Here is a 24,617-nt window from a genome sequence, read left to right as displayed (position 1 = left end):
ACATAACAATTTCTCATCTCACATTGGGTCAGTCACAGATGAAGACAGTTCATCTTCTAAGGAAAGAGCACAGGAAAGCAACATTGACGGGAGATCTGGCCTGCAGGAGCTAGCTCGCTAGCCACTGCAGATTCCAGCACACCTGCAGTTCATTCCCACACCTCTTCTAGTGCTCTCTCTCCTGGGTGGCTGTAACAGGCAATGCAGCGACATGAAGGCCCAGTCTATGTAACGACCAACGCCATTCAGCTTCTCTGTCACCGGTATTGCCAACGAACCAATGAACTGCCCATACAGTATTTTGTATGACCAATGTCCATTAGGTGTTTTAAAACAATTATTTACACCTTTCTTTGGACCTGGAGAGGACAATGCAACCAAGCATGCTGTTATGTGACCGGACCAGAGCTTTACCCAGTGTTCCCATGTTTTGGGCCAGAGCTTTAATTCTCACTCTTACTTTGCTTGTGATTAATATTCATGGCTCTCTTAACAGCTACATCAAAAATTGAAGTGCTATTTTAGTAATCAGGTGTTTGTTTACTGAATTAGAATTTAGTCAACACTTGGGTACAACCTTGGAACAGATTCCTGACAACAAGGGTGTTCTGGAACACAAGCTGGTAGGAATCCTTTTTCCAAAATTGGAACAAAGGTGTTGCTGGCAATTTTACCAATTTATCTGGGTAGTCTCTCATTCTCTGAGGATTCTGCAAAGGGAGCCTTGTAGTTTGTTTTTCTCCCCCTCCCTCCAACATTCTCACCTCATTTGCCAAAGCCACATTGACATCCGGATCCACATTACTCACAGTTAATGAGTAATTAACTGAGATCTATTCAACTAGAGGGCCAATCCATATATAATTCTGCAAATCTCCAGTAGTGGCTGGTGAACAGTGATTAACATTTCGCCTTCATTGTTAGCGATTTAAAAGTCAGTGCTGGAGTCAATCCATTAAAAATAAGGCAGTTTATTTCACAGTCTAACCTGATGCATTAGTATAATGCCCCAGAGCATTTCCTGGTTTGTTCTACCTGATTTACAGAGTTAGGGCAATATATACTATTACAGAAGTTAATATACTTAATCAATGTTCCTATGTTATCAGGAGTCTAACATCTAGCTACTGTGTCCTTTGTTTAGCAACTGCTATCTACAAAATCTTGAATTGAATTGACTTTATTACTTACATCCTTCACATATATATAAGGATTACAAATCTTTCTAGTTACGTCCCTGTCTAAATGTACAGTATGCAAATCTTGATACATTTAGTTGAAAAATAAGATTATTGTATCCTTACTTTTGTAACCCACCTTCACTAAACCTGCCTAAGTATATCAACTTGCCTAATTCTATAAACCTACCTAATTACAGTATATTGACTTGCATAGCTGTTCCTATTACAGTCATGAACCTATATTATACATAATTACTATATTATTTCTATATTTTGTCACCATACTGCAAAACCATCTACTACAAACATTTTATAATTTCCTTGGATAAGCTGTTCACTGGGTTCAGGAGGGCTTAAACTAATTTGGCAGGAAGATGGGAACCAGAGTGATATTGCAGAGGATGAGATATTTGGTTTACAAAGACAATGTGTAGCAAGGCTCTGGAAAGGAGAGGCTAGTGATAGGGCAATATTGTAGTCAACAGAATCAGTTGCAATGTAAATGGTAGAGAAAATTGAAAAGGGTTATATAGAAACATAGAAAATAGGTGCAGGAGTAGGCCATTCGGCCCTTCGAGCCTGCACCACCATTCAGTATGATCATGGCTGATCATCCAACTCAGAACCCTGTACCAGCCTTCCCTCCATACCCCCTGATCCCTTTAGCCACAAGGGCCATATCTAACTCCCTCTTAAATATAGCCAATGAACTGACCTCAACTGTTTCCTGTGGCAGAGAATTCCACAGATTCACCACTCTGTGTGAAAAAGTTTTTCCTAATCTTGGTCCTAAAAGGCTTCCCCTTTATCCTCAAACTGTGACCCCTCGTTCTGGACTTCCCCAACATTGGGAACAATCTTCCTGCATCTAGCCTTTCCAATCCCTTTAGGATTTTTTGCGTTTCAATCAGATCCCCCCTCAATCTTCTAAATTCCAATGAGTATGAGCCTAGTTCATTCAGTCTTTCATCATATGAAAGTCCTGCCATCCCAGGAATCAATCTGGTGAACCTTCTTTGTACTCCCTCTATATCACAACTGAAGGAGTGATATTTGAATGCATGCACAATACAATACAAGGTAGGTGAACGTAGCACAGTTGCTGATTAGCATGCATGATGTTGGAGGCCTCACTGCATAATGGCTGAAAGAAGATTACAGCCAGGAGCTTAATGTTTAAGGATACACAATGTTTCGAAAGGACAGGCAGGTAGGCAGAGGGGGTGGTGTGGCTCTGTTAGTGAAAATTAAAAAGGGGTGGTATAGGGTCAGAAAGTGTTGAATTATTCAGGGTAGAGCTAAGGAACTGCAAGGATAAAAGACCCTGATGGAGTTATATACAGACACCCCAAACAGTAGTAAGGATGTGGTCGACAAATTACAAAAGGGGATAGAAAATGCATGCGAAAGGGAGATGTTACGGAAGTCATGGGGGATTTCAATATGCAGGTAAATTGGGAAAATCAGGTTGGTGCTGGATCCCAAGAGAGGAATTTTATAAAATGCCTATGAGATGGCTTTTTAGAGCAGTTTGTGGTTAAACCCACCAGGAGATCAGCTATTCTGGATTGCGTGCTGTGCAATGAGCCAGAATTGATTAGACAGTTTAAAATAAAATAACCCTTAGGGGCCAGTGATCATAATATGATCGAATTCACCCTGAAATTTGAGAAGGAGAAGCTAAAGTTAGATGTATGAGTATTACAATGGAGTAAGGGGAATTACAGAGGAATGAGAAAGAAGTTAGCTGGAATTGATTGGAAAAGAACACTGGCAGGGATGACGACAGAGCAGCAATGGCTGGAGTTTCTGGAAGCAATTCGGAAGGCACAGGACATATACGTCGTCAAGTGAAGTTTATTGTCATTTAACTACATATATATAATGTATATAACCAAATAATGTGTATAAAAATGAGATAATGTTTGTTTGAATCGGGGAGTAAAGCACAGTAGTGCACATAACACATGATAATTTAAAAAGGTAACGATAAAATCTATAGATGACTCATACATAAATAGTAAACTAAAGTGCATTAATTTTAAATATTGTGAAGTACAAAACAGATTAACCAGTGACCTTTTGAATGCAATGCGGCCGGGATTTCAGAACCAATGGTCTGAGGGAAGAAACTGTTTCTCATCCTGACCGTTCTTGTTTTTATACATTGGAGTCTCCTGCCTGATGGTAGAAAGTCAAAGAGGCTGCTGGATGGATGGGTGCGATCCTGAATAATACTAAGGGCTCCTGTATGTAGCACTCCTGATAAATGTCCCTGATGGATGGTAGAGAGACCCCATGATCCTCCCAGCTGTTCTCAGATCTTTGTAGGGACCTCTGGTCCAATGCTTGACTGTTCCTATAACTAGAGAGAGATGCAGCTTTTCAGAACACTCTCATTGGTACTCCTGTAAAACGCAGTTAAGATGAGGGGATGGGAGCCTTGATTGCCTCAATCTTCTCAGGAAGAGGAAGCACTGCTGTGACTTCTTGTTCAGGGAGGCAATATTAAGGGAGCAGGTGAAGTCATCTGTAATGTGAACTCCAGGAACTTGGTGCACTAACTCTCTCTACAGAGGAGCCATTTATTCGCAGAAGGGGGTGGCCTGTCTGAACCTTCCTGAAGTCCACAATGATTTCCTTTTGTCTTCTCCACATTCAAACTTAGGTTGTTCTTCTCACACCAATTCACCAGCCACTCCACTTCCTCTCTATGCTCTGTCTCGTCATTGTTCTTGATAAGGCCAACCATTACTGTGTCATCTGCAAACTTGACACGGTTTGAGCTGGATCTTGCAAAAGAGTTATGCATTAGCAGTGTGAACAGCTGTGGGCTGAGCATACAGCCTTGAGGATTGATAGTGCTCTGTATAATGGGACTAGAGGTGCTGCTGCCCACATGGGCTAACTGTAGCCTTGCTGTTAAGAAATCCAGTATCCAATTGCAGAGAGGGGTGTTGAAACCCAACAAGGACAGTTTCCCCACCAGTTTCTGGGGTATGGTGCTTTTGAATGCCGAACTGAAGTCTATAAACAACAGTCTGCCATATGAGACCCCATTTTCTAGGTGGACAGAACAGAGTGGAAGCCAGAGACTATTGCATCATCAGCGGATTGATTTACATGATAAGCGAATTGAAAAGGGAGATTGTAGCCGGGAGAAAGGCTTTAATATACTCCATGACCAGCAGCTCAAAGTATTTCATAATGGTTGATGTTAATGCCACTGGATGATAGTCATTTAGGCAGGTTGCTGTCACTTTCTTTGGCACTAGACTGATGGTTGCCGTCTTGAAAACTGAGGGGGCAATGGATTGTTCTAGAGAGATGTCAGCACTTCCATTAGCTGGGCTGCGTAATTTTTCAGATTCCAACCAAGATGACATATCTGTGGCTGAAAGAGAAGTCAAAGCCAACATAAAAGTCAGAGAGGGTATATTACAGAGCAAAAATTAGAGGGAAGTTAGAGGAAGCTTTTAAAAAATCAATAGAACGCAACTAAAAAGTCATTAAGAAGATAAGATTGAATACAAAAGTAAGATAGCCAATAATATTAAAGAAGATACAAGAAGTTTTCTCAGATACATTAAAGTGTGAAAGAGAGGCATGAGTGGATATCGGACTACTGGAAAACAATGCTGGAGGGGTAGTAATGGGGGACAAGGAAATGGCAGACAAACTGAATAAGTATTTTTTATCACTCTTAACTGTGGAAGACACTAGCAGTATGGTGGAAGTTCCAGAGTGTCAGGGGTCAGAAGTGTATGACGATCCCATTACAAGGGAGAAGGTTCTTGAGAAACTGAAAGGTCTGAAGGTAGTTAAGTCAACTGGACCAGATGGAGTACACCCAGGGTTTTGAAAGAGGTAACTGAAGAGATTGTGGAGAAATTAGTAATGATCTATCAAGAATTACTGGAATCTGGAATGAACTCTAAGAAGGGAGAGAGGCAGTAAAAAGGAAAGCACAGGCCAGTTAATCTGACCTCAGTGGTTGGGAAGATATAGGAATCAATTGTTAAGTATGTGGTTTTGGGATACTTGTTAGCCACAGTTATGTCAACTTGGTCGGGTTCTGAAAGATTGCGCAGCCCAGCTGATGGAAGTGCTGACAGATATATTCAACATCTCTCTAGAACAGTCCATTGTCCCCTTGGTTTTCAAGGTGGCAACTGTCATCCTAGTGCCAAAAAAGGTGATAGAATAGGCTGTGGTCAGCATGGTTTCCTCAATGGAAAATCTTGCCTGACAATTCTGTTGGAATTCTTTGAAGAATTAGCAAGCAGTAAAGACAAAGAAGAATCGGTTGATATTGTGTACTTGGATTTTCAGAAGGCCTTTGAGAGTGCCAGACAAAGCTGCTTAACAGGCTGCGAGTCCATGGTATTACAGGGAAGATTCTAGTATGGTTAAAGCAGTGGCTGACTGGCAGGAGGCAGAGAGCGGGAATAAAGGGAGCCTATTCTGGTTAGCTGCTGGTGACTACTGCTTCCTTTTACATTATATGTAAGAGACTTGGATGATGGAATTGATGGCTTTTTTGCAAAGTTTGCTGATCCTACGAAGGTAGGTGGAGGGTCAGGTAGTTTTGTGGAAGTAGAGAGGCTACAGAAGAATGGGCAAAGAAATGGAAGATGGAATACGGTGTTGGAATTTGTATGGTCATGCACTGTGGTAGAAGAAATAAAGGGTTTGACTATTTTCTAAATGGAGAGAAAATTCAAAAATCTGAGGCGCAAAGGGACTTGGGTTTCATTAACCCTGAAGGTTAATTTGCGGGTTAAGTCTGTGATGAGGAAGGCAAATGCAATGTTAGCATTTATTTAGAGAGGGCTACAATATAAAAGCAAGGATGTAATGTTGATGCTTTATAAAGCACTGATGAGGCCTCACTTGGAGAATTGTGAGCAGTGTTAGGCCTCTTATCTTAGAAAGGGTATGTCGAAACTGGAGAGGGTTCAAAACAAGTTCACAAAAATGATTCCAAGATTGAACGGCTTGTCATATGAAGAGTGTTTATCTTATGCTCGTATGGTATTGCCTTTACCAATGAGAATCTAAATTCAGGAGTAACTTCTCCACTTGTGAAAAAGCTTAAATGTAAAACTCATTATCACTTCAGAATAGTTGGTGTAAAAATCATGTGTGTGTTTACAGGGAAGTAAGTTGATCTCATGAAGGAGAAAGGAATTGAGGATACTGGTATGGCAAAGTGAATTAAAAAGAATTGGAGGAAGCTCAGATCATATTTCTTATTTTCCCTTTATAGATATGGAAGTATATGAATATTAATATGGAAATAGTACACACTCAACTTTATGGTCCAAGTCTTACTTGTAAAATGAACAATATGCAGATCACACTCAAAGCCCTTGTGTGTCATGTTTCATTAATATGTATTTCTTGAAAGGATGGAAGAACAGATTCTCTCCTATTTTTCAAAATGATGAACAAGTTCTGAACAGGAATGAAAAGCCAAATGATGTCCTTCAGTACTGTATCATTCTTTAAATCTATGTAATTGTATTATTCATCATGTTTTTGTCTGACTGTTTCGATTTCCTTTCATCAGGATCCTTGGAGACCTCACGTCAGGGTCATTAATGTATAGCTTCTTTTGCCTCATTCCTCAGTGCATTATGTAAACTTGAAGGAACAACTTCCATCTCAAATACACCAATTGATTGTTTCTAAATTCTTTCTGTGAAACACAATGGTGAAGTAATGAGAGTTTTAGGGAGGTTGAGCAGAAGAGTTTGAATTCATGAGTGCCGTTGACGAAATAAGTGAGAAAATTGATCAGTAACCAGAGGACACCAATTAAAAGACAAATGACAAAAGGTTCAGAGGCAAGCTGAGGAAAGATGCTTTTAGCAGAGTGAGTAATTAGTAACCTGGAATACTTGCTTGAAAGAATGGGGACATACATTCTCTCCTTTCTTTCAACAAGATAAGCAAGAGAAGAGATCCCTGTCACCCAGGACATGCTCTCTTCTTGCTGATGCCATCAGGTAGAATGTACGAGATCCTCAGGACTCTCACTACCAGGTTCAAGAACAATTACTATCCCTCAGTCATCAGAGTCTTGAACAAAAGGGAGTAACTTCACTCAACTTCACCTGCCTCATTGTTGAAATGTACCCACAACCAATGGACTCATTTTTCAAGGACTCTTCATTTCATGTTCTTGTTATTTATTGCTATTTATTTATATTTACATTTGCACAGTTTGTTGTTTACTGCACTCTAGTTGAACACCCTGGCTGGGTGGTCTTTCGTTGATCCTGTTAAGTTGCTGTTCTATGGATTTGTTGCAAAACCCCACGAGAAATAATCTCAAGGTTGTTTATGGTGACATACATGTACCTTGACAATAAAATTTACTTAGAACTTTGAATTTTGAAGTTCTAAACCAATATGAGAAGCCAAATGATGTCCTTCTGTACTGTATCATTCTTGAATTCTCTGTATTTTAGTCATTAATTATGTTTTTTTTTGCCTTCCTGTTTTGACATCCTTGTGTTAGTATCCTGGGAGATCTCATTTCAAGGTAAATGGAAATGTGTACAAACTGTAAAGCCTTGATAATCCTGGTCATAAAAATTGTGTCATGGAGGAATTATATGACATTTCCTTTTCATTAAACATAGTTATCGGAGGTGCTGAAAATGTGACTCATAAGCAAGAGCTGATAGAAATATAAAGCTGGTTAGTCAGCATCTGTGGAGAATGATAAAAAAGAGCTAATGGTTGAGGATGGTGCTCATTGCAAATTTGGAAGACCAGAGAAGAATAAATTAAAATTAGCATGATTGGCTCAAGTAGTCAAAGATGACAATGTTTCCAGAATCAGAATTGGGTTTATTATCACAGTCAAGAAATTTGTTGTATCACTCCAACTAGGTCAAAATTTCATGGTAAATGCATTGTCGTCTTAACAATAAACCAGGTAATGTATTCACTACATCAAGAAATCATTACATGACAAACCTGCTGCTCCAGTCTCTTTTCAAATGCTTCTGCTCTTCCAATGCTACACTCACAGCTGTTCCTATCCAAATCTTCCTGCAGTCTTCCAACCTCATGAACAGTTTCTCATAATGCGTGTGCGTGTGTAAAATGGAGCTTGTTTTTCTGTCATTGTTTTGTTACTTGTTATTTTCTGTTTTGTTATGTTCTGCGTTGTTCTGCTGAGCATTATGGGTATGCTATTTTAGTGCTGTAATGTGTGGTGATACTTGCAGGCTGCCCCCAAACACCCTCAGGTGTGTTAGTTGTTAAAGCATGTTTCGATGTTCGTTATGTGTTGTATGAAGTGAGCAATCTTGGTCTTTCCGTGACCATGATTGCTCTTGGCAGATTTTCCTACAGAAGTTGTTTGTCATTGCCTTCTCCTGGGTAATGTATTTACAAGATGGGTGATCCCAACCATTACCAATACTCTTTAGAGATTGTCTGCCTGGTGTCAATGGTTGCATAACCAGGACTTGTAATATGCACCAGCTGCTCGTATGACCGTCCACCAGTTGTCCCCATGGCTTCATGTGACCCCAATCAGGGGACTAAGCAGGTGCTACACCTTGCCCAAGGGAGACCTGCAGGTCAGCGGAGGGAAGGAGCCCTTACACATCCTTTGGTGGAGATGAATCTGCCACCCAATGTTCCAATGTACATGTGATAAGTAAATGAATCTGGATCAGAACTTTCACTCCTCCCCATTGAGTCTTCCTTGTTTGCAAGCTTCCTCAATAAATATTCTTCTTTTTTTAACCCTTAAATCAAAGTAGAAACAACTGGAAGCACTCAGAAGTGCATTTGTGGAAAAGAAACAGAGATGATGTTTCAGAACTGTTCAGCTTTACACAGATGCTTTCTGACTGCTGAGTGTTTCCAGCATTTCTGCTTTATTTGAAATTTTTAATGTTTGCAGTGCTTTGAATTTCTTTAACCCTTAACTCTGATCGTGCTGCCATTCTTTTCTTTCTTGGTTTTGTGGCTACCTGGAGAAGAATTTCAGAGATGTATACTTTGATAATAAATGAACCTTTGAACTTATGAGAAAGCTTCCCTTTATGTCTCATAATTATACATATGAAGTATTTACAAATTAAAGCTGGAAAGTGGTTGATTTTGATACAACATATTTTCTGGTCTGGATAACATCTACACTCTATTTCTGCTGTTGTTTCAGCGAGGTGATGGTGGATATTCCTTTTTACCTGATGCACCCTAAACCCCGTGAGGGTGAGTACTGACTTTGTATTATTTTTCAGCTATGAATGGGGGCATTATGACTCTATGACATTCTTGCCTTCAAGCACAGCTTTCATGTTTCATTGCTAATCTTCATACGAGTGTTGGAGCTAATCATAGATCCAATTTCTTTTGAAAGATGAAAAACTGAGTCTAATGCAAAAATTTATCCAAATTTGTCAAACCGGTAATCAGATAAAATGGATTTGAATGTGAAAACTTAGCTGAAATTTCTCTGGAGTTCACCAGCAATGTTGTGATTTTTTAAATCACAATAATAGGACTTGTTTTGTGGAAATACTGGCAGGATAACAACATCATTTGTTAATATACTGTCAAAACATAGTTATGAGGCAAACATTTTCTTACATAATTTCATCCTGAACTTCACTAGGATTGGAAAATGTTTCAGAACTAAATCCACCAGTACTCATTATAAATCCCCAATTTTATTACAGTTCTCTCCTTTGTGTTTCTGGTTTTGCAATAGTCAGCAAAATTCTTAGCTTTCCTTCCTCCCTTCCACTCTGAGACTGTTGCTGTGGTTGCATATCTTTTGTAAGACCAGCGACTTGTTGTGTTCAAGACTGAGCAAGTTTAAGAGCCATACACAGCATAGGCTGGTATTTTAGAACATGGAACATAGAATGTTACAGCACAGTACAGGCCATATGGCCCTCAATGTTGTGCCAACCTTTTAACCTACTCTTGGATCAATCTAACCTTCTCTCCTATGTAGTGCTACATTTTTCTACTATCAATGTGACTATTTCAGACTTTCTTAAATGCTACCGAATATGTCTTTGCTTTGAATTCCAAAGTAACCTTGCTGCACATAACATTTGTTTGAATACAATGTAGACACTTGGTAAACCATAGACTTAAGGAAGAATTACATGGATTTTATGGCCATAAATTGGCTACTTCACCAGACAATTGCTATCTTCTGCCAGATTACAGGTGTATTAAAGCTTCTAGAAAATAAATCAATGAACATGTCAATTAAAATGTACCATGTGACCCATCACAGAAACATGCTAAATATACAATACAATCACTGATATGACCAGTTCACCATATTTAAGGTTTTACTTAGTGTTTCTTTTATATCTACTATCTATTTCTTGGCACTTACTTAAAACTTTTCAGTCAAATTATGGATATTGCCATTTTATTAATTTCTCCCCCAAAGCCCCGATAAGATATAAACAACATGTTGCTATCATCACCTCTAATTCCCAGACAGGATATTAGAAAATGCTTGTTCATTTGCTGGGTGATTCCTCATCCTGTTTGACTTGACTAACTCTCCCTTTCTTGGGATCAATTTAACAGACACAGAAATGGGTAAAAATGCCCAGATTATGTCCCTCACCTGATGATGACAATAGACTGTAACTTTAACCTTCTTGCAGAGCAAACAACAATGGCAACAGTCTAATGATCATGGAATATTTCTTTTTGTAAACAGATGTGGTGGAGACATTGTCTCCGTAAGGTATTAGTTGCATTTTAAGTGCAAATTCTTGAGGGGAAAATAGCAGAAAGTTTGCAAGGGAAGTAAATAAAGGATGGAGGATCAAGTTATTCATCATATACATTTACATCAATTAAGAATTTGCTGTGGTGTGTCAGTCAGAGCGCTTCATCCAATAAAAACAGCACTTAACAGTAATAAAGAATAAACAAATATATCAAAGTAAAGTTAGAATTTAAAGGACAGAAATGAAATAAAACATACCTAAATACATAAATACCAACATTATAATAAGTTGTTTAATCTGCCTTCAGTGCAGCACAGTGACAGGGACACACCACTCTTTAAGAAGGAAGGGGGGCAGACAAAAGGAAATCATAAGCCATTTAGCCTGGCTTCAGTGGCTGGGAAGATGTGGAGTCCATTATTAAGGATATGGTTTCGGGCTACTTGGAGGTGCATGATAAAGTAGGCCAAAGTCAGCATAGTTTCGTTAAGGGGAAATCTTGCCTGACAAATCTGTTGGTATTCCTTGAGGAAATAACAGACAGGATAGACCAAGGAGAATTGGTGGTTGTTAAGAGTCATAGAGTCCATACCCTACCATCCATGCACCTGTTCAAATTTCTCTTAAACATTACAATTGAGCTTGTATGCACCATTTGTGCTAGCAGCTCACTCCACACCCTCGCAACTCTCTGAGTGAAGTTTCCTCTTATCTTCCCCTTGAACTTTTCACCTTTCAAACTTAACCCAAGACCTCTAGTTGTAATCTCACCCAACCCCAATGGAAACTGCCTGCTTGCATTTACCTTACCTATACTCCTCGTAATTTTGTATACTTCTATCGAATCTCCTCTTAATCTTCTATGTTCCAAAGATTAAAGTCCTAACCTATTCAACCTTTCCATATAACTCAGGTCCTCCAGTCCTGGTAACCTCCTTGTAAATTTTCTCTGCACTCTTTCCACCTTATTTACATCTTCCCTGTAGGTAAGTGACTAAAGCTGCACACAATACTCCAATTAGGCTTCACCAACACCTTATACAACTTTAACATATTATCCTATCTCTTGCACTCAATACTTTGATTTATGAAGGCCAATGTGCCAAAAGCTTTCTTTATGACCCTATCAACCTGTAATGCCACCTTCAATGAATTACGGACCTGTATTCCCAGATCCCTTTGTTCTACTGCACTCCTCAGTGTCCTACTATTTACTGTGTAAGATCTACCCTGGTTGGTCCTACTAAAGCACAACAATTTGCACTTCATTGCATTAAATCCCAGCTGCCTGACCTGCTGAGTTCTTTCAGAATTTTGTGTCTGTTGTTTTAAATTTCATCTGCCATTTTTCAGCCCGTGTTTTTCGATCTGGTCCAGATCCTGCTGCAAGCTATGACCGCCTTCCTCGTTGTCCACTTCACCCCCAGTCTTGGTATTATCCACACATTTACTGATCTAATTAACCATATTTTCATCAAAATCGTTAATATTAATGACAAATGACGATTGACCCAGCACCGATCCCTGCAGCACTCCATTAGTCACAGGTCTGCAGTACTCCATTAGTCACAGGTCTGCAGTCTGAGAGGCAACCATCACTCTCTGGTTTCTTCTGCAAATCTAATGTCTAGTCCAAATTACGACCTCATTTTGAATTCCAAGTGACTGAACCTTCTTGACCAGCCTCCCATATGGGACCTTGTCAAATGCCTTGCTAGAGTCTATGTAGGCAACATCCACTCCCTTTCCTTCACCATCTTTCCAAATAACTCCCTCAAAAAACTCTATAAGATTGGTTAGGCATGACCTACCAAGCACAAAGTCATGCTGACTATCTTTAATTAGTCCATGTCTATCCAATACTCATATATCCAATCCCTTAGTATACCTTCCATAATTTTCCCACTACTGATGTCAGGCACACTGGCTTATAGTTTCCTGGTTTATGTTTAGAGCCTTTCTTGAACAGTGGAACAATATTGTCAATCCTCCAATCCTCCAGCACCTCACCTGTCACTAAGGGTGATTTAAATATCTCTGCTAGGACCCCAGCAATTGTTGCACTCTCTTCCCACAGGATCCGAGGGAACACCTTGCCAGGTCCCAGGGGTTTATCCATCCTAATTTGCTTCAGGACAAATTTGCCTCCTCTTGTGATCTGTATAGTGTCTATGAAGTTGATGCCATTTTGTCTTTTTTCTATAGACTCTGAGTCCATCTCTTGAGTAAGTACAGATGCAAAAGAATTCATTTAAGATGCCCCCCCCATCTGTTTTGCTCTTAACACATCTGTAGGATCCCTTATGTCTTTTTAAACTTCCTGATTTCTTTCAAAAGTGTCCTCTTGAATTTCTTATACTCTATAAGCAAATCATCTGTTCCTTCATGCCTATACCTGCATTGTACCTCCCCTTTTTCTTAACCTGGGTCTCAATATCTCTTGAAAACCAAGGTTTCCTACACCTGTTTCTTTACCTTTTATTCTGATAGGCACTTACAAGCTTTGTACTCTCAACATTTCGCTTTTGAAGGCATCCCACTTACCAATACACCTTTGCCAGTAAATAATCTGTCCCAATACACACCTGCCAGATCCTTTGATACTATCAAAATTGGTCTTCCCCCAATTTAGAATCTCAACATGTGGCCCAGACCTATCTTTTTCTATACTTTCTTTGAAACTAATGGCATTGTGATCACTAGATGCAAAGCGCTCAACTACACAAACTTCTGTCACCTGCCCTGTCTCACTTCCTGATAGCAGATCAAGTATCACATTCTCTCTCATTGGGAATTCTACGAATTCTAAGAAAACTTTCCTGAACACATTTGACCAATTTTATCCCACCTAGACCTATCAATATGTGGAAGTCAAAATCACCTACTATAACAAATTTATTCCTTAAATCCCCTGGACTGTTGAGTGGTCTGCAATATAGCCTCATTAACTAATCATACCTTTCTTATTACTCAGTTCCAACAATAACGCTTCACTAGACGAGTTCTCCAGTCCGTTCTGACTGAGCTCTGCTGTGATATTTTCTTTGACTAATAATACCACTCCTCCTCCTTGAATCCCTCCTACTCTGTCACGTGCAAAACAATGGAATCTTGAATTATTGAGCAGCCAGTCTTGCCCCTCCTGCAACCAAGTCTCAGTCAGTATCATTATTCTAGGTGTTGATGAATGCTCTAAGCTCATCTGCCCTTCCTACGATACTTCTTGCATTGAAATACACACGTCTCAGAATGTTAGTTGCACCATACACAATCTTTCGATTCCTGACTTTGTCTGATGTCTTAACAACATCTGTCAGCACAACTTCTCCACTATCTGTTCTAAAACTCTCATTCCTATCACCCTCCAGTTCAACCTCCCCCCCCCCCCCCCCCCCCACTCATAAAACATGATCAAACCTTCCCGGCAGGTTATTAGTCCCCTTCCGGTTCAGGTGCAAGTTGTCTCTTCTGCAAAGGTCCCACCTTCCCTGGAAGAAAGCCTAATGTTGTTTATTTGGATTTTCAGAAGGGCTTTGACATTATGCCACACATAAGGCTGCTTAACAAGATAAGAGCCCATGGTATTACAGGAAAGATACTAGCTTGGATAGAAAATTGGCTGACTGGATGGAGGCTAAGTGTCAGAATAAAGGGAGCCTATTCTGGTGGGCTGCCGATGACGTGGTGTTCCGCAAGGGTTGGTATTGGAACCGTTTCTTTCCACTTTATATGACAATGATTTAGACGACAGAATTGATGGCTTTGTGGCTAAATTTGCACACAATGCAAAGGTAGGTGCAGGAACAGGTTGTGTTGAGGAACCAGTGAGTCTGCAGAAGGACTTGGTCTGATTGGGAGAATGGGCAAAGAAGTGGCAATTGAAATATAGTGTAGGGAAGTATACGGTCATGCACTTTGGTAGAAGGAATAAAGGCATCGACTATTTTTTAAATAGGGAGAACTTTCAGAAATCAATGGTGCAAGGGGACTTGGTAGTTCTTGTGCAGGATTCCCTAAAGGTTAACTTGTAGATTGAGTTCTTGGTAATGAAGGCAAATGCAATGATGGCATTCATTTTGAGAGGACTAGAATACAATCACAAGCATGTGATGCTGAAGCTTTATAAGGCATTGGTCAGACTGCACTTGGAGCATTGTGAGCTGTTTTGGACCCCTTATCTAAGATGCATACTGACATTGGACAGGATCCAGAGGAGGTTCACGGGAATTATTCTGGGAATGAAAGGGTTAATGTATGAGTGTTTGCTGGCTCTGGGTCTGTACTTGCTGGAGTTTACAAGAACAAGGTGAGATCTCATTGAAACCTATTGAACATTGAAAGGCCTGGACAGAGTGGATGTGGAGAAGATGTTTCTAATAGCGCATGAGTCTAGAATCACAGGACAGAGCCTCAGAACAGGGGGACATCCATTTAGAACAGAGATGAGGAGGAATTATTTGAGACAGAGGATGCTGAATAAGTGGAATTCATTGTCACAGACAGCTGCTGAAGCCATGTCATCAAACATATTTAAAGCAGAGGTTGTTAAGTTCTTAGTTAGTCAAGGCATCAAATGTTATGGCAAGAAGGCAGGGAAGAATGGGGTTGAGAGGATAATAAATCAGCCATGATGGAATGGTAGAGCAGAATCAATGGGCCAAGTGGCCTAATACTGCTCCTATGTCTTATGGTCTAGATAGATTGGGTTGGGGGATCAAACTAGTTTGTTGATCAGATTAACTGCTTAGAGGAACAATCTTTTAAGATGGCGTGAAGTTTTAGTATTAATAGACCTTTGCTGCTTTATTGGTACTAAAAGAGCCACAGATTTTTGCTTAAAATGAACTTCCTTTGTAGAGCAGTAATTTAAAGAAGTTAGATCTTTCATTTCTCATAAAGAACCCTAGACTCTTCTATCACTGCCCAAGACTTCTCCTTTCCATTCTTAAAGTCCATCTCCTGTTGCCCCTGAAAAACTACCTTGCCTGGGAATTTGCTGTTTTTACTATTACACCACAACTCAGCATTTGAACACTGCCCCAAAGTTTGAGTCAAACCAATTACTTAAATGTTTGTTACCTTCTTATTTTTTTGTTGGTACTACCTGCACTTTGACTTTCTATAACCTGACAATCTGCTTCATCTTTTACACTCTAAATCATTTCTTCATTAATTTGTTCTTTAACAAAACTGCCAGAGCTTAGTATCAGCATTTAACAACTGATCAGACTAACTTAGACCTTGTTTGTTCTTTGTACTTTCGGTGATGTCTACTGAGGACCTCACAATAGAGTGGAAGTACTGAGCTTAGTTCAGACTGGAAGGACTACAATTTCATTCTCTTTACTTTCCCAAGGCAATAGTATACATAACACTGGATAGTATTCTATCCCAAGGAAGAGAATGTCATCTGACAATTAAGTATAAAAGGAGCAGTTGAACATTTGCATTTGCATAGCTTCACAAGACCTCAGGAATGTTTGAATAATGATCAGAAGAAAATATGTCTATACTCCATTGTCTGGGGAAATTAAGCCAATTGTAATAGTGCAGCACCATGAAGTGGTTAATGCAATGTTTCTGATACAGCTGAGTTGGTCCAGAGAAGATACAGCGCATTGCACTCATTATTATTTTTGCTCCAGGGATGTTTAATATTGAATTCAAACTTGAGCTAATTTATAACAAGTATTTAATTTGCTAAACCAACATACTTTTTTTTTCTTATTTCTTTCATCGCTTCAACTAAATTGCAGTCAGCATCAGGTAAGCCTGTGATATTGTAGGATACACAGAGGTTACTCTCCTCAATAAAGTGTGGCATTTGGGCAGTGATTTTCGGTCAAAGTAACGATTTACAAATAAATCCTTGAACTGCTAGTGGGTTTAAGAGGTGCATACTGGCATTTCCCCGTAAAAATTTGGCCTTGGATCAGACAATCATTATATGTGATGTGAATTCAGGTATAATTATTGATCAAAGCACTGAGAAAAGTTTCCCTACTCTTCTTAAACCCAGGAGTTATTTTTGATGGGCAGCAGGAGAGCATAGCAGTTGGTGTAATACATTGAAGATGCCAGTGAACCCGGATTCAATTCCAACGCTATCTGTAAAGAATCTGTACGTTATCCCCGTGACCATGTGGGTTTCCTCCGGGTGCTTCAGTTTCCTCCCAAATTTCAAAGATGTATAGGTTAGTAGGTTAATTGGTCACATGAGTGTAATTGGGTGGTGCAGTCTCATTGGTATGGAGGGGTCTGTTACTATGCCTGACTCTCTTTTCTTTAATAAAAAAAAAAAAAAAAACAGTCCAGCTGGAAACTTCATCTGAGATTGAGGTAGTCTATCTCCACTGAACTGGGGCACCAGTTTGGATTAAGCGTTTAAATATCTATGCAGAAAAAATACTTGAATTCTTGAAGTGGATGGTGGATCCGGAGAATGTTTGAGTGAAGGATTAATTTACAAGCTGGAGACCTATTAGTGCCAGTATGCACTTGAAAATACAGAAACACTTCGGAATTGTTTCTATCGTAAACGAGTGAATTCTGTTAATTAGTGGGCAGGAATTGTAAGTTCATAAACGTTAATGTTGACAGAAGGATGAAGCCTTGCAACTCATGGCAGCTCTGACTATCTTAACGGAAGGTAGCAGTAACCAGCAGGGGTGCCTTCTGAGTAGCCACTTTCCTAGGTACATCTGTACACCTCGTTAATGCAAATATCTATTCAGCCAATCATGTGGCAACAACTCAATACTTAAAAGCATTCAGACATGGTCAAGGGGTTCAGTTGTTGTTCGGATCAGAATGGGGAAGAAATGTGATCTATGTGGCGCCGACCGTGAAATGATTGTTAGTGCCAGGCGGAGTGGTTTGAGTATCACAGAAACGGCTGACCTTCTGGGATTTTTACGCACAACAGAATCGAGTGTTTACAGAGAATAGTGGGGAAAAAAAAACAAAGAAAAATTAAGCAGTGGTTTTGGAGGAAAGAATTTACAAAGATCTAAAGCATTCTCTATACAGTCCATCACCCAGGTAACAAATGGGTTCCACTTCTATAGACATCCATAACTTGTTTTATCCATAAACTGGAAAATACACAAAAAACACTAGACAAGGTAACAATATCACCATGATGTTGTAATAAATGGTATCCAAAGCACATGGAAATGATGAGAAAAAAATTACTAAAAATGAAGAGTGAAAACAGAAACTAGTTCTTCCATTCGTTGAGATGAACTTTATGTACGTAACAGAATCAGGTTTGTTATCACATCCAACATGTACTGTTTCAAGGACCATTCAGAAACCTGATGGTGGAAGGGAAGAAGCCGTACAGAAAACAATGAGTGTGGCTCCTGTGGTTCTTGTGCGTTTTGGTAGTAATGAGAAGAGGACATGTCCTGAAGATGTCCTTGCTGGTGGGAATGACTGCGGCCATGATGGAAGCTGGCCGAGTCTATAATCCTCTACAGCTTCTTTCAATTCTGTGCATTGGAGCCTGCAGACCAGGCAGCAATACAATCAGAATGCTCTTCACTGTACATCTGTAGAAATTTTCTAGTCAGAATCAGAATTAGATTGTCATGAAATACAGTTGATTGTAGTAGCTGTATAGTGTAATACATTCAAAAATACTAAAATGAAAAATATGGAAAAATAAGTAAGTAGTACAAAACAAGTGAAAAATATTGGGGTAGGACTTATGGATTCATGGACCATTCAGAAATCAGATAGATAGATATACTTTATTGATCACGAGGGAAATTGAGTTTCGTTACAGCCACTCCAACCAAGAATAGAGCATAAATATAGCAATTCAAAAGCCACAAACAATCAAACAACAAAATGCAAACTATGCCAGATGGAAAATAAGTCCAGGACCAGCCTATTGGCTCAGGGTGTCTGACCCTCCACGGGAGGAGCTGCACGTTCGATGGCCACAGGCAGGAACGACCTCCCGTGCCGCCCAGTTTTGTATCTTGGTGGAATGTGGCTGAAGTCCAACAGCAAGAAGTCCAACAGCAAAAAGTTCAAAAGTTCTACAAACACGTTCCTCGATCGTAATATGACCCGGATTGCACCATCCATTGTTAACCAGAACAGTAAGCACCCAACTCCTTTACGCTTACTGCTCTCAGTGCACTTCCGGTCAGCCCGAACGGTCTGGAAGCCATCCATGAAAAAGTTTTGATCGGGTATGTCCTTGTGCAGCCCCGTTCCAGTAAAGCACATAACACTGCTCTCCTCAAATGTTCTCTGACGCCTGGCTAGCGCCGTGAACTCGTCCATTTTATTACCCACCGAACTCCTCTTCTCCATAAGTCTCTGTTGTCTCGACCTGGTCCTCTTTCCTCCACTTTGTGATTCCCCCTCTGCATCTTCTGTGTGTTTTCCTCCAGATTTCAGCAGGGGTGTCCGCAGGGGTGGTGATGGCAGAGTGGAAGAAGCTGTTCCTAAAATATTGAGTGTGTGATTTTTGGCTCCTGTACCACCACCTTGTTGGTAGTAATGCAAAGAGGGCATATGTTCCTCTTTGGTGGCATACAAAATCTTCACAAACTCCTCATGAATTAGGGCCACTGGTGTGCTGCCTTAGTGACTGCAACAATATGCTGGGCTCAGGATAGATCCTCTGTGATGTTGCCATCCAAGAAGTTGAAGCTGGTGTGCCTTTCTACTGCTGGCCCCTCAGTGAGGACTAGTGTGCGTTCTTCCAAAGCCCTCAATCAATCCTTAGATAGATCTTGCTGACATTGAGTGTGAGGTTGTGGCAACTGTACTCAACCTGCCAATCTTCCTCACTCCTGTATGCATCCTCATCGCCCAATGAGATTCTGACAGCAACAGTGGTGTAATCAGTTAATTTATAGATGGCTTTTGAGCTGTGCCTAGCCACACAGTTGCTCATACATCACACTTTTGAGTTTAATAGTACCATTACAGCTTGCTCTTGTGTCAGGGTGTCCATAATTGGGGATGGCCTATGCTTCAGTCTTGAGATCATGACCACTCCTGAAGTTCTGGACTTTCCATTTAGAGGAACTGCCTCACTCTCAATGATATAATCTGCTTTGAGTTATTGGCTTTGTCCCAGATGGAATATTATTACCAACTCTGGGCTCCAATCAGGATGACCAAGAATTCCAGAGGATGCAAAGGAGACTTACAACAATGGTGGTGCCAAGAATGAGGGACTTGGATATGGAGAAGCCAATCATTTGTATAGAAGTTTAATGACTCTTCCTTAAAAACTGATTGATTTTTAATTGGGTTTGTAAGGAAAAACCGTCACGTAAGCATGATGACTAACAAAATGACAGCCAAGAGCAAGCAACCAAAATTATATAGGGTTCAGGCAAGTCTCCATATATGATATGTTTGCTTTAAAAGGTTCAAAGTTTAATTTTATTGTCAAAATATGTATGTACAATACAACTCTGATATTTTTTTTCTTCAGATAGCCATGAAATACAGAAAGACCATAGGAGTTGGTGGGGAAAAAAAAGGACATCAACTCCCCGGGAAGCAAAAGAAAAGAAATAAAACCTGCAGATCCCAAAAAAAAAACCCAAATCTTGTGGAAAAAAAAATCAGAAACAATAGTATCAAATCCTTCATCTTCCACCGCACAGAAACAGTGACAATAACAATCTCTGACTTCCTCACCTGCAGAAAAATAACAGCAACAATAACAATTGCTGAGCCCATTACTCACAGAAAAGAACAGCGACAGTCACATCAAAACCCCCAACCCCCTGCCCCCCACTTCCTTACGCACAGATTGCCCACCCTCCAAATGGCCATAAGATACAAAACACGAAAAAACTAAAGAAGGTGATGCATTAGAGGCTCACTGGACTGATTCCGCAGCTGAGTGGACGCTTACTGTATATTCAATGAAGAGTTAGTTAAAGCTTCAATGTCTTTGCTGAGGACAATGAGATTGCCATATTAATCCATTCAAAGTAAAACCGCATAATGGCAATTCAATTACTAACAACATAATGACTAAATTTAAAATAACATCTGAGTTATTTAGAATGACTTCCAAGTTACAACTGAATTAAAAACAAACAACTCTAAAGTTAAGAGAATCAATGGCTGCCCCATTCAAGTATCACACATACCATGTTATAAAATGCAATGATTAGATATAAAATAGCATCAAGAATTAAAGCTTAAATTGGAAAATAAAGCTCTGAAATCAAAGGAAGGCAGCTGCCCTATTTAAACCCAAATATTGCACATGTCCATGTATTACACTTAGAGACTGTCCTTAGTGCCTATGGGCGACGGGTAGGTGGGAAAAAGTTGTGTTTCATTCTGGATGTCCATGCAGAAACGTTCTGTATCTCTTGTTGGATAGTCGGGAATTGAACAGGTGATTACCGAGGAGGGATGAGTATGTCGCGATGTTGTGAGCCCACTGTTGCCAGTGTGAGATGTAGACGGCTTCCATTTCTGGTCATTGTGTCCTAGTGATGCGCTGTAAAGTCCTGATCACTCGTTGAAGTGCTTTTTAGTTGATCTTGATGCAGCTAGTGTACTATACTATAATGCAGTAGGTTAATATGCTTTCAATTACACGATAATAAGTTCTACCAGCAGCTTTTGGGGTAGCTTTGCTTTCTTTTAAACTCCTAAGATAGTATATGCGTTACTGAGCCTTCCCTACTATGAAGGAGATGCTGGTGGTCCTCGACAGCTTCTCTGTGATGTTCACTCCCAAAAATGTAAAACTGGAGACCTTTTCCACTGCTTCACCATTAATCAGTAGAGGAGCTTGTTCATACCTCCGTGATTTCCTGAAATCAATAAACATTTCTTTGTTTTTTTTTACATTGACTGAAAGGTTATGTTTATTACACAATTCATACAATCTCTGCATCCCCTCTCTGCTGTTTTCATTGTTATTTATAATTCATCCAGTCACTGTGGAGTCATCCACAAATTTAGTGATGGAGTTGGTGGCAGAGGCAGGGGTACAGTCACGGGTGAAAGGGGTGTAAAGGAGAGGGCTCAGTACACATCGCTGTGGTGCACCAGTGTTCACGGTCAGGAAGGTTGATGTGTACTTGAGTAGTCTGACTGTCCAGGTGCGATTGGCATGAAAGTCCAGAATCCAGTTGCAAATTGACGTATTGAGTCCCAGATTGTGTAGTTTCATGGTCAACTTGTTGGGGAGTATGGCGTTGAAGGCAGAACTATAGTCGAGAAAAAGCATTCTGGTGTAACTGTCCTTAAGCTCCAGGTGTTCCAGTACGATATGGAGAGCAATGGAGATGGCATCCTTGGTTGATCTATTTGCCTTATAAGCAGACTGGTGTTGGTCCATCATAGCAGGGATGGCATTCTTAATGTGGTACATATCCAGTCTCTTCAGGCACTTGGCAACTAAGGAGAGAGTGCAACAGGACTGCTTTGGGACTGGTATGATGGTTGATGTTTTGAAGCATGCTGGGCCCACAGCAAGGAATAGAGAGAGGTTATAGATTTCAGTAAAAACTTCTGCCAGCTGGTCAGCGCAGTCTCTGAGGACCCACCTAGGTAAGCTGTCTGGTCCAGCTGCTCTTCATGTGTTGATACTGTGGGGGATACGCCTCACCTCGTGTGCTCAGTGTCAGCATTATATCATCCTCAGGTGTCAAGGCCTTCAGTACTGTTTCTTTATTGTCCCTGTCAAACGAGAAAAGAAGTGGTTTAACTTCTCATCTAGTGTGGCGTCACTGTTTGCAGGGCAGATCTTTCCTTCATAGTTAGTAATGGACCTGATGCCTTCTCACTTACTTCACCGTTTGGTGGTGTTATTGAAGTGTGTCTCTATCTATAGTGCATGAACAAGTGTGGAACTATGTAACTTCTTAATAGTGTTTGAGGCTGTTAGATTTGCTGAATAGTAGAACTGTGGGTTCTCAATTTCAGGTCTGAAGAAGTGTAACCATCACCACATGGGTTTATGGTAGCATTTAGCACAATGCTTTACAATTGGCAGCTGTAAAATTGGGTTCAATTCCCATCATTGTCTGTAAGGAATTTGAATGTCCGCCAGTGACTGCATAGGTTTCCTCTGATTTCCTCCCACATTCCAAAAAGACATGCAGGCAAGGGTTAGTAAGTTGTGGGCATGCTACGTTGGCGCCAGAGGCATGGCAACACTTGCGTGCTGCCCTCAGCACATCTTCGAGCTGCGTTGGTTGTGAACACAAATGACACATTTCACTGTATGTTCCAATGTTTCAATGTACATTTGACTAATAAAGCTAACCATCCTAATCTATTGAGTTCTCTACTCCAGAAAGCTGTGGATCGCAGTGATTACATATGTTCAGGACTGAGGTTGAAAGGCTTTGGAATACAACACAGAGTTAGCACAAAAAAAGTGAAGTTCAGATGTGGTATTATTGAACGATGGACAATCTGAAGAGAATGCATGTCCCACTTTTGTTATTATTTTCCATACTCCTACGAACTTCCAGAACATTCCATGAAGACATTTGGAGCAGCAAACAGAGTTTGTGATTTGTGGGTAAAGTTGTTGCTATTGTAAAACAAGTTGCACATGTACTAAAGGTTATCAAGTTCTGCTCAAAGGAGCAGCCTAAAGTTGCAGCAGATTTCCAGGGAGTAACTAGCCACACTCCATTCAGCTGCCAGCCACAAACCCTATTTCCATACAGTTGCTTATTCCCATAATCCACTTTTCAACTGGATATTCCATTGAAGGGGCTTCTGGCTGAACAAATCATGTTATTTCAGAGTGTGACGCTCAGCAACTAGTTGGGATTTTACAGGGTCCTCTTTTCAAGATCAAACAGTTAAAAAAGTAGATCAACATCAACAGAAATAGGACATTCAGTCCATGCAACCTGTCAGAGCTCAATTGAGATAAAAACACTTCAGAATTACACTGCTACCATATTAATTCCCGACTACAAAGTAATCCATGTTGTCCATCAGAGAAAAATATATATATATGTTGGTTAACAATGTTATTATGAAAGTAAAATCGTGTTTTTTTTTGAAAGACCAGGGATTATGTGGAACTGGCTAAGAGGAGAGTTGGGGCCAGGGGCAGATTAGCTCTTGTCACATTGCATGGCATGACAGACTTGAGGGACGAGGTGACCGACTCCTTCACCAGTTTTCTTATGTGTTTCTTTTCCCGCTTCTCCTAGTGCCGAAGACATTGTAATTGAAGACTTCAATCGTCAAAAGATTGATGGAGAAAAAGATGATGAAGAGGAAGAGATGGCAGCTAACGAAGGAGAAAATTAAAATGCAATGAAACAGACACAAGGCAGAAAGGAAGCTGGCATAACGTTGTAGGCCAAAAGGCCTGTATTGTGCTGTAAAGTGCTGTGAGGTGGTAGGTGAATGCAAGATTGTGAGAAATTAAGACTATTAAAAAACATCATTTGCTTTCTTTCAATTGTAGTCAACAGTCAGCTTTATTGTTGACCTTCATGTTTTAGACCGGGCAATCTGGTCATTGGCTGAGATCCTGGCAAGTGTTTAAAACATAGAGCAGGCTTTATCTGCTGACCCAGATATTAGAAATGAGAACCCAAAGCATATCTAGAAACAGCCTCAGCAGCATTTATTTTTTGTGTGGCATGAGGTCCTGATTTGATTCATTGAATATTGACCTGCAACACTTGAGTTTGAGACTAAGCAACAGAATTGGGTCTTC

General features: G+C 40.2%; 1 protein-coding gene across 1 annotated transcript in view; it reads left to right on the top strand.

Moving 5' to 3' along the window:
- The window catches only part of LOC140203739 (arrestin-C-like), a 66,125-nt gene extending 41,912 nt beyond the window's left edge, over nucleotides 1-24,213 (top strand). The window contains exons 12-14 of the mRNA XM_072269772.1: nucleotides 7,708-7,731; nucleotides 9,373-9,425; nucleotides 24,103-24,213. Coding sequence (XP_072125873.1) covers nucleotides 7,708-7,731; nucleotides 9,373-9,425; nucleotides 24,103-24,119 — 94 coding nt within the window. The 3' untranslated portion in view covers nucleotides 24,120-24,213. The remainder of the gene's footprint in view (nucleotides 1-7,707; nucleotides 7,732-9,372; nucleotides 9,426-24,102) is intronic.
- The last annotated feature ends 404 nt before the right edge of the window (nucleotides 24,214-24,617 follow it).

Source organism: Mobula birostris, chromosome 10, assembly GCF_030028105.1.
Source record: "Mobula birostris isolate sMobBir1 chromosome 10, sMobBir1.hap1, whole genome shotgun sequence".
NCBI classification, from domain to species: Eukaryota; Metazoa; Chordata; class Chondrichthyes; order Myliobatiformes; family Myliobatidae; genus Mobula; species Mobula birostris.
The sequence above is the reverse complement of the archived record's forward strand: the minus strand, read 5'-3'. Positions and strand labels throughout refer to the sequence as shown.